The 11,503-nt window shown below is 37.9% G+C and overlaps 1 protein-coding gene across 1 annotated transcript; it reads right to left on the bottom strand.

Annotated features, from left to right (window-relative positions):
* Window positions 1–10,949: 10,949 nt before the first annotated feature.
* On the bottom strand, window positions 10,950–11,246 carry LOC308628364 (elongin-B-like; the record flags this gene model as incomplete). The annotated part of the gene is made up of 1 exon (XM_081255185.1): window positions 10,950–11,246. One exon carries the CDS (start codon window positions 11,244–11,246, stop codon window positions 10,950–10,952), a length of 297 nt encoding a protein of 98 aa, XP_081111311.1.
* Window positions 11,247–11,503: the final 257 nt, after the last annotated feature.

Here is an 11,503-nt window from a genome sequence, read left to right as displayed (position 1 = left end):
ATTGCCACAGTGACTAGTTCAGGTCATGCCTTGCCCAGCTTTGAGGGGAATGTATCTCATTCAGACCGGCCACTCCCCTTTTATGCAAATACCTTTGGGAACAGCTTAGCAATTATACCCGTGCACCCAAATGAGAAGGGGTGTGGACTCTTAACCAATGAGGAATGGAAGCCAATAGATGGGTAAGTGCTTCCCTATTTTGTCCCAGTGATATGTTTTATAAGACTCTTCAAAAGTCTTACGGGGTCAAACATCAGTTGGTTGCCACATAGTGGTGTCTTACTTTACAACGTATTCCTGTTTTGTTTCTATTTCCTGCCCTGATGTCCTCTCCCTAACCCATATTCCTGTTCCGTGAGATTATTTTACAAATATACTATCTACATTTTTTCAGGCTCTGCTTTCCAAAGAAACTAGCTGAAGACAAAATACTGTTAACTTCAGCCAGAGAAATATTGATTTTTTTTTTTTTTTTTTTGCGGTACACGGGCCTCTCACTGTTGTGGCCTCTCCCGTTGCGGAGCATAGGCTCCGGACGCGCAGGCTCAGCGGCCATGGCTCACGGGCCCAGCCGCGCCACGGCATGTGGGATCTTCCCGGACCGGGGCACGAACCCATGTCCCCTGCATCGGCAGGCGGACTCTCAACCACTGCACCACCAGGGAAGCCCTGATGATATTTTAATGACACAAAGGCACAGAGGTAAATGGGCTCTCACTGAATTTAATGCTCCTGCACAAACTCTGATTTGTGCTGAAACAAAGTATGTTGAAACTAATTAAAAGTGTCTCACATCATGGAATTTTTTGAAAGGGATTACCCTCAACTAATAACATCTGACATGATGAATGGTATGGCAATTGAAAAATTAATAGCAATGAAGCGTGCTCATTAGAACTCATGGAAAAATTAACATGAAAGGATTTCAGAGTAGATAAGACATTATTTTATGTGAGTTTAAATTGTGTTCTATTTTAAATAAATTTCAATTTTATTTTATTCTAAATCTGAGGGATTTAGAATAAAAATCTTTGAAAAGTTATTATCTGGCTGAAGAAGGCCAGTGGCTATATCATACTGATGTTTGCATCCTCACTTCATTTGGTGTCTGACACATATTAGACACTTAACAAAATGTGTACAGAATGAACAGAATTTAAAAATTGATGACCAGAGGTTGTAGTGGGTTGAGTTGGCCCACCGAAAACATATGTCCACATTCTCACCCCTGGGCACCTGTAAATGTGACCTTATTTGGAAAAGGGGTCTTTGTAGTAATTAAATGAAGGATCACAAGATGAGATCATCCTGGATTAATAGGGTAGACCCTAAATCCGATGACAAACGTCCCTAGAGGAAGGAGAAGAAGCAGCAGAGGGGAAGGCCATGTGAATTTGGAGGAAGAGATTGGAGTTATGCAGCCACAAACCAAGGAAGACTTGGAGCTACCAGAAACTGAAAGAGGCAAGAAAGGGATTCACCTCTAGATCCTCTGGAGGGAGTGTGACCCTGTCAACAGCTTGATTTCAGACTTCCGGCCTCCAGAGCTGTGAGAGAACACACTTCTTTTGTTTCAAGCCACTAAGTTTGTGGTAATTTGGTATGGCAGCCCTAGGAAACTAATATAGAGGGATTAAAATAAAATAAAACATGTGACAAAAGTTAATGGAACCTAAAAGATGGTTTCAACCATAAAATCATTCAACAAATATTTGTTGAGCATGTACTATGCACCAGGCATTTTTCTAGGAAAGCTTCAGTAAGCAAAATAGATGGAGACCACTGCAGTCATGGCACTTACATTTTAGCAATATTCTTTCTGATCAGAGGAGCTAATTTATTTAAAACTCCTTTACCCTTAACTAAGATGTGTTTGTGTCCATACCTACATATCAGAACCAATTATTAAACACAGCTAGTGGTAAAGACATCACTCAACGAATAGAGATTACACAACAACTTGGGAAGGACTTGCTTTCCACGGAGAATGCAAGCTCTAGATTTTCAGATAGGAGATATTATTATTATTATTATTATTTTGCGGTACGTGGGCCTTTCACTGTTGTGGCCTCTCCCGTTGCGGAGCACAGGCTCCGGACGTGCAGGCTCCGGACACACAGGCTCAGCGGCCATGGCTCACAGGCCTAGCTGCTCCGAGGCATGTGGAATCTTCCCAGACCGGAGCACAAACCCGTGTCCCCTGCATCGGCAGGCGGACTCTCAACCACTGCGCCACCAGGGAAGCCCGAGATATTATTTTTTAACAATGATAATAAAAGGAAGACATTCAGGATTTTATGACCTCTAGATTTCTATTCAGCTGATGGGATAGACTGGGTTTGTCCACTCAGCAGCAGTGGAATGTTGACCTCCTGTGAACAAGGACAAGGGTTTCTTCTATAAAGAAACAGTATTCCAGTTTGGGGGGAAAAAAAGCAAGAAAATTTTTCTCAAATTTGTTTTTCTACAATGCTTTTAAAAATATAATGTTTCTTAAACTTTTGACAGGTGCCATTGATTATCTGCCAAGGAGGACCAGCCAACTACTAGAGCAATGAGCATAACAAACCAATACCAAGGGATAGGCTTAGTTCAAAAGCCTTTGTGTGTCTATTTGGATTTTATACTTGTGATTGTGATATACTATTGCCTTTCATACTATATAAATTTAATTAAATTAATTTAAAAATTAATTTAAATTTAAGTTAATGATTTCAATCAAAATAAATGTAAAACAAGCAAGCATATAATTTTGGGCTAAATTATTATCTATATGATTGGAATAAAACATACCAGTAGTTCCTCATATTCTGGGGAAAGCACTTTGGTTTCCACGTACTTTAATACTAGAACAATTGAAGAGGAAGCAGAGCAAAGCTCTAAAATACTGGAAAGAAAACACATAAAATAAGATATCAAATCCTAGAAAACTAATAATTCAGTGCTTACAGATGAATCAGAAAACTTCTTTACATTTCAACATTCAGTATTGAACATAAATGTATTTAACTTCTATGAATTCAACTTGGCAAACACACACAGCCTTTCCAATTAGCACTTGCCATTTCATTGATCGAGGGTAGACCCACAGTCAGTGTGAGATGGGAATCTTTTCCCTCAGCTTCCTAAGCCCCTGAATTCCGTGTGTGTGTATGTGTGTGTGTGTGTGTGTGTGTGTGTGTGTGTAGCTGAGTTGAATATAATTCTTGTGTTTAAAAGTACATCATTTTTCATACAGCCTGTCTCCTGATGCCAAGCTAACAATTGTCACCAGCTTTATCCAGGCCTTTAACTGTATTAAATTCTTTGAAGAGGATACAGACTGTCTTTAGGGGTAATTTGAGGGTTTTTTTAAAAAGTAAATTGATGCTGGAATTTCTGTCTCATACAGAATCTAAACTCAAAAAGAAAAAGAAAGAAAGAGAATCTGTTTAACATGATACTGAACAAAGCTAAAAATATAAAAAGTGATGACTGTAGCCCTAGCAAACAGTTTGACTGCAATCTTATGGGAGAACCCGAGCCAGAATCACCCAGCTAAGCTACTTCTGGAGAAACACTGAGAAAATAAGTGTTTGCTGTTTTAGGCTGCTAAATTTTGGAGCAATATTTTTGTGCAGCAATAGATAACTAATAAGGTATATATTTAGATTTGAAGAAAATGTAGCTTTTGAATATTTTGAAATCCAGCGGGAAAAGATATGTGCAAAAAGCAACTGTAAATCAATGTGAGAAATGCTGTAATTGGGTAGGTCACTAGTGGGCCAAATAATATACATGAGCAAAAATTCCATTCCATTGCAGATCACTAGAGGAGGACCACATATACTCCACTAGGCAAAGAATTATCTGCTCCCAGCAAAAAAAGTTCCCTACTTTAAGTTCAAGGCAAAAAAAGGAATAATTAGAGGAAGGAAGCACGAGGAAAGGCCACTGACTTTTATCGGTTACCTACTAGGTCCTGTGTGCTTTATGTACATGACCTTAGGCAGTCTTCATACCAGTTGGTTAGGTAGGTATAGATTTTTTAGTTTTATAGATGGGCAGTAAGTGGTGGTGCTGAGATCTGAGTATGTGGGCTGCTGGCTCCAAAAGCTTATGTTTGTTCTACTGCACCAGACTACTCTCTTCCTTATGCCTCAGGTTCTCATGATGCTCAGTGGAATATCAAGACATGCAAAGCCTTTCCTTTTGGAGTATTCCACAGCATTTGGCAAAGGTAATCACTAAAACTATGCTGAAAGTCAGACTCTCTGGCCTGTAGTAGACAGTGGATTGAATTTTCTTACAAGTGAATTGCCATCAGACATGTGTTAAAATTTCATAGGAGTTGGGCAAATATTTCAGGAAGGTGGAAGAATTAAGCAGTGAGTAACTGTGACCTAACCAATAGGTTGTCTTCTTCTCAGTTCCTTAACTTTATAGACAAACAATTCTTTCCAGTCTTATTAACCTTCCCAAAGTAATCCAAATGGAAATGTTCCTGTCATCTTTGCCTTGAGAGTTATCATTATGTTCAAATTTCTAAAAGCCTTTGAGTAATTAAGAATAAGCAAAATACATTTATTTTCCAAGAAAAAAATATCGACAGCTGAAATTTCTTTGGGAACATAAACTTTAGCATCACTCTTATTGCTAATGATCTGTAATTCTGTGAAATTAGACTTGTAAAACTGAACTGAAAGGAAAATGGTTATTACCAAATGAGGAATGGTTCAGTTGGCCCAGATAATTATATAGGCAGGATAGTGAGCCATCTACTTCTGCACCTTGAGAGGTGCTCTAAAAGGTTACCTCACCAATGATTCCTTCATTGTTTTGTTAAAACACCTACAATTCCTATGATTAGAGTCATTCCTTTTGTGTTTCTTCAAGGCTTAATCCTAAACTTGGATGGGTAAGGGTCACATGTTCAGAAAACAAAACAACAGCAACAACAAAAAAACACCAACCCAGGGACTTCCAGTATGAGCAAATCTTTATAAGTAAGCCTATTTCTTCTTCAATTCCTGAAACTATATAATATTTTCAAGGAGAGTAAAAAAAGCACCCCCACTCCCCCATAGATTCCATCTTCTGTGAAAGTAGGAGACAAATATGATCCACAGACTGTGAAATAAATAAAGCAGCAGAGAGGAGCAACAGCTGAAAGAAGAAAGGGAAGGAAAAAAGCAAGAGATTAGTAAACTAAAGACGCAGAGAAAAACAGATCTCAGAAAGCACTTTTAGGAATACACTTGCTGATCCCACTACTGGGCATATACCCTGAGAAAACCATAATTCACAAAGAGTCATGTACCAAAATGTTCATTGCAGCAGCTCTATGTACAGTAGCCAGGACATGGAAGCAACCTAAGTGTCCATCGACAGATGAATGGATAAAGAAGATGTGGCACATATATACAATGCAATATTACTCAGCCATAAAAAGAAACGAAATTGAGTTATTTGTAGTGAGGTGGATGGACCTAGAGTCTGTCATACAGAGTGAAGTAAGTCAGAAAGAGAAAAACAAATACTGTATGCTAACATATGGAACCTAAAAAAAAAACAAAAGAAAGGTTCTGAAGAACCTAGGGGCAGGACAGGAATAAAGACGCAGACATAGAGAAAGGACTTGAGGACACAGGGAGGGGGAAGGGTAAGCTGGGGCAAAGTGAGAGAGTGACATGGACTTATATATACTACCAAATGTAAAATTGATAGCTAGTGGGAAGCAGCCACATAGCACAGTGAGACCAGCTCGGTGCTTTGTTACCACCTAGAGGGGTGGGATAGGGAGGGTGGGAGGGAGGGAGATGCAAAAGGGAAGAGATATGGGAACATATGTATATGTATAACTGATTCACTTTGTTATAAAGCAGAAACTAACACACCAGTGTGAAGCAATTATACTCCAATAAAGATGTTAAGAAAAAAAATACACTTGCTGAACGTGATGGGCTAATGTGAAGTGACTATGGTCAGTGAATATAGATATGTTACAAAGTACAAAAATTGGAGTGAAGCTAGTAGTTAGAATAGATGTGCTGAATGTCTCATCTATAGCAACTCTGATTTAAATGACATCATTAAAAGTTGACTAATCAAGCAATAGACATACACATTTTTAATAGTACAAATAAGAGTAAGAAACATAATATTATTGATTTAAGTTGAGTGGTAGAGGAGAGAAAGGGATGCAGAAGAAAGAGAAAACACTATTTTTATTATTTCTCATAGCAGAGGACTATTATGCACTGGCTAAATGCATTAATAAGGGTAATCACCAGAAAGTCTTTAAAATATATAAAAACAGAAAATATGAAACAGAATGACAGAACCAAGAGCAAACATATGCCATCTCAGTAAATATAAATGGGTTTAACCTACATATTAAAATAAGAATTTTAGATTAGACTGGATAATAAAACAAATGCAAATTCTATCAATATGTCATATATAAGGGACACACCAAACAAAGTGATTCAGGATGCTTAAAATAGAAGGATGGGCAAAATCTACCAAAAAAGGGCACATTTTATCAATAAAAAAATGGGGACTTATGATCATAACATCAGAAAAGTGTGACTCAGCCCCAAATGCAGTACTTTGTAGTTTTGAAGAATGCAAAAAATACATCATTTATAAATATATATGTATCAAATAACATAGCAACAACAATCATAGAGCAAAAATTATAGATGATAAAAAGAGAAATAGAAGCATGTTGTTGTAGAAGACTTCAAATCAACTGATAGTTTATCATAGTTTGAGTGGACAAAAAATATGAAAGGATATGGGTGGTCTAAATAACATAGTTATTTATGTATTTGGTATGTATCAAACCATATCCTGAAAATAGAGCACATGTATTTTTTTCAACAGCCCGTTAAATACTCATGAAAATTGACCACATTAAAAAAAAATTAAGACACAAAAAAACTTCAGTAAATTCCAAAAGGTAGAAATACTTGAAAATCCTTTAATAAACCAGTTTCTTCAAAATCCCAAACAGCTTTGCATTATTAATTGTTCTCATTTTAAAATGTAAAATATGAAATGCATAGTAGTAGAGGAACATACAACTCGACTGTACCATAAGCACAGCATTAGCTTGCATCCAAATGCTTTTTTTTTTTTTTGCCGTGACACACAGCTTACGACATCTTAGTTCCCCGACCAGGAATTGAACCCGTGCCCTGAGCAGTGAAAGTGTGGATTCCTAACCACTGGGCCACCAAGAAATTCCCCCAAATGTATTTTTAAGGAGAAAAATGAAAGAAATCTAAGTGCAGGAGAATGCTGGGTTTGTATTTTGCTAGTTTTTCAGGGTAACATTTTTATATCTACAGGAATAGACTTAACATTACTCTAGAACTATTTACATAAATATTTATGGGGTTTAAAACATTTTGGAAGCCCTCTAAATTATCACCCAAAAAAGGACACAAACAGCAGCTTCATAATTACATCTAAAATTTACTGAATGGTACTGTGTCCCAGGCTTTATCTACTTTACTATATCTTTACTTCCATTTCTATCACATGTTTAAAAATTCCTCATTTAATCCTTATTACAACATTTAAAGGTATCTATTATGTCTCCATAGAGCAAAAAACTAAGGCTTAGAAAAATTAATTAACTTTGCAAATACCACACAAATAGTAAGCTATAGAGCCAATATTTGTATGTAGATCTATACATTTCTAAATATTTTCTTTTAAACAGTATCTACTATTAAAGTTAGATATACAACTAATCAAAATAAACACATATTTGTATCATAACTTGAGAAGGTTTGGGGTTCTAGAAAACACAGATTGGCATTAGTTACTTACCTGGCATAGTTATTTTATGTAGATAATCACAAAATTTTGCTTCCATACTTGCTTTCTTCTTAATGGTCTTCCTGCTGAAACAACCTCAGAATTTCCTGCATCACTGAAACTGAAGCAAAGAGAAGGCCTATTTTTAAGAAATTAATATCTAATGATTAGTATTATAACTTATATATGCTTATTGTGGATAACTTGGAAAAGACAGATTAAAAAAAAGTATAAGGTCAAAATTACCTAGTGCCATTTAGCTGTAATTCCTGTGTATATGTTGTTTATATAAACTTCCAAAAAAAAGTTGGGTTACAAAATCGGGCACCTTTGACAGGGTATGATGAACAGTTTTCTTTCTTTTTTTTTTTCCTGATAAAACATTCTTACAACATCAAAGAATTAAAGTGTTTAATATTATATTTATATCATAGTGAATGATACTAAATATCTGTGGTTTTAAGACATGTGAGTAAAATGTTTTGAGGTTGACCTTTTGTAAAACTTCACAGACTTGGATCATTTCAAAGACTATGTTGGAACTCATGCTAGTATCTCATTCAACTAAAGTTTTTATGTTGCATAGTTTAAACTGTTCATTTTCTGACATTATCAAACATGATAAATTAAAGATTATGTCTCAATGGTCAACTATAGATATTCTAAATTAAAGAGTGCCTTTATCACTGTAGTGAAAACCTTTTTAAGCACTTTGAAATTTTTGCAGGTATTATATAGATATTCTTGAAGTTTCAATAGTCAAGAATATACAAAAATATCTCAGTAAACATTTATTTCAGTTTATGTATTCAATTATGAGTAGCTTCTTAAGCAAGAATAAAGATTCTTTATTCCCTATTTTCTTTACAAATGTTTCATGTGACAACTTTTGTAAAAATCTTGTAGTAGGCTTAAAGAGTGTTAGTATTTCATATTTTAGTTTGTTGCCACTTAATTGAACAGACATGAATTTAAGAATAAAAAGCATATAATTATGAAAATAATCATCAGTTATGTTTTCCCAATACTGCTTTTTATACCTGACATGATTATTAAATTGTAAATTATTTTATTAAAAAAAAGAAATACTCAAAAATGTTCGATGAATGAATGAATATTCTTGAGCACTTATGTTTTATTTTGGGTTCTCCTAAAAAACAGGTCCTGAGACAAGGATTTGAGAGTAATTTGGGAACTAATTTGAGTGTAAATTGAGAAGGTTTCAAGATTATTTAGGAGGTGAAGTGAACACAGGTTGGGGATTTTCTAAGTGAGACAGGGGAGGAAAAAGGAACCAGTGACATGTGTCTCACTGAGCCAGCTACCGTTATGGATGACTGGAGCTTGATTCTGCTGGGGAAATTCTGTAAGCTAGTGTAGGATACATCAGGGTCAAAGGAACTTGACCTACCTGAGTATCAAAGGAACTGGGACATTTATACACTGACTGGCAGAGGGGGCTCTGGAAGAGAGTGAAAACCCTGAGGGAAAGAAAGGCAGAGGCTGGCTGTTGAAAGTTGAGCCAGAGTGCACTGAACTACTAAGAGGAGTAGGGGGATGCAGGTGGGACAGGAGCAGCACCTGATTTTCGGTGTATAGAAGTATAGCATCAATAATTGAGGAAAGCTAAAATCAAAATGGATGAGTTTTTCTGAGCACACAAGTTGGATTGAGCACAAGTATAAAATCAGAGTTTTTTTTTTTTTCTTCCAAAACTCCCTTGTCTTGTTTTTCTATTTTCTTTGTTCTTGCCCTACAGGTTTTCCCAACCAGAGCCCCCACTGCCAATGGGTGAATAAATATCGTAGTCACTTCCACTAGACTACGCTGTGCAGTTCTTCAATACTCAGTCTTGTCTCGATTGTGCCTAGAGCCCTCCCTTAGAATAGTTTGCACAATCTTTCCGCATTCAGAGAGGCTGGGATGTAGTATTAAGATTGGCTTCCATTTTAGGCTTGGTCCTCCTGTTTTTCTTTGTAATTTGTCCCTGCTGTTTTTAAAGAGATTTGCATTGATTGTGTGACGTGCTAGTGGATGCCTAGAGGAACTTAATTGAAAAGGGACTGTGAACAATTTGGTAAAGTGGGAAATGTAATGTAGGGGGTAAAATGAAAAATATTTAGCACACAACATAGTGAGGACACTTAACAATCACCATGGCCTCTTAACTGAAGTTTGGTTCTCTACTCTACCAGAGTTAACTTTCTGGTAGTTGGGTGATTCTGGGGCTTCAAGGGAGAGAGGCTGGGATGACTGGGATAACTTGAGGATTACCTAAGGGGCTCACAGCCATGGCTAACTACCAATTGGCACTTAAATATTATAATATTTTAACGGACTGTAAGTGCTGGCTGAAACTCAGCCCTGCGTATAACCTAGATAAAAACTTTATCAATATTTACTTCTTTGAATTGGGTTTTTTGCCTGCACCTGTTTGCATATGGGAAAAGGGAGTCTACAGAATCTCCGAAAGGTCTGTAATTCACACTGGTTGTGGTCTAGTGACAGTAGGCAGTATGACCTCTAAAGTGACAATATGGACTGGATTAGTCTAGATGGGTATCTTAAAAGCCTTGCTCCCATGTCATTTCCAAACAATAATCGGTTGTGTAAGTTTATTTATCTACTTTTGTATATAAGGTTATCAAGGAAAAGCTACAGGCTACTTTTTCCTCTATTTAAAAAAATATTATTTATTTTTGGCTGCATTGGGTCTTCGTTGCTGCTCACGGGGTTTCTCTAGCTGCGTCGAGTGGGGGCTACTCTTTGTTGCAGTGTTTGGGCTTGTCGTTGCGGAGCACGGGCTCTAAGCACAAGGGCTTCAGTAGTTGTGGCGCATGGGCTTAGTTGCTCCGAAGCACGTGGGATCTTCCCAGACCAGGGATTAGAACTCATGTCCCCTGCCTTGGTAGGCTGATTCTTAACCACTGGTGCCACCAGGGAAGTCTACTTCTTCTTGAAAGTGTGATCCCCTGATGCCTGCTATACATAGCAAATTCCTGAAGGAAAATACCAGAATATGGATGAGCTGAATACCAAAATCTGGGTTGATTTTTCTTTTCTTTCTTTTTTCTTTGTTTTTGGCACCCAATCTCTTCTGCGGAGTGGGGGGAGTGGTGGGAGGCCCTGAGGGGGAGCTCTCACTGCTCAGCTTGTTCATTAGCGATGTTTCCTGGGTCCTGCGGCTTCATCACTTCCGGCAGCTCCGGTGGGCTGGAGAAGGGCTTGATGGGCAGGGTCTCAAATGCTTCACCTGCCTGTAAGGCTAGCCCCACCCGCGGCTGGGTCTGGCTGGTGAAGCCACACTCACCCAATATCTTGCCATCGTCCAGAAACTGGTGGTCCTTGTACAGCCGCTGCTCGTCTGGCAGCTGCTTGAGGATGCCCTCGACGATGCGCTTCAACAGGAACACGGTGCTGGACTCTTTGCCTTCCATGAGATGATGGTATTTTGAGAAACACGTCCACACCGGCTACTGCCTCTCCCTTTCGACTAGCCGGCAGCTCCGCCCCCTTCCTGGCAGCCCACACGCCGGCCCCCAGGGTGCCCGAACCTGGCGGCCCCGCCCCACCCCACCTCTACTGGGTTGATTTTTCTAATCAAGGGGAAGTGAGTAATTTGGAATGCTAAGGATTTAAATGGGTCATGAGCTTTCTCTTAGAAATAAAGAATTTGGTATTTCTCTGTTTTCAA

The sequence above is a fragment of the Mesoplodon bidens genome (assembly GCF_964165515.1).
Source record: "Mesoplodon bidens genome assembly, chromosome: 15".
Lineage (NCBI taxonomy): Eukaryota > Metazoa > Chordata > Mammalia > Artiodactyla > Ziphiidae > Mesoplodon > Mesoplodon bidens.
Note: the sequence above shows the minus strand (reverse complement) of the source record. Positions and strands in the feature narration are given on the sequence as shown.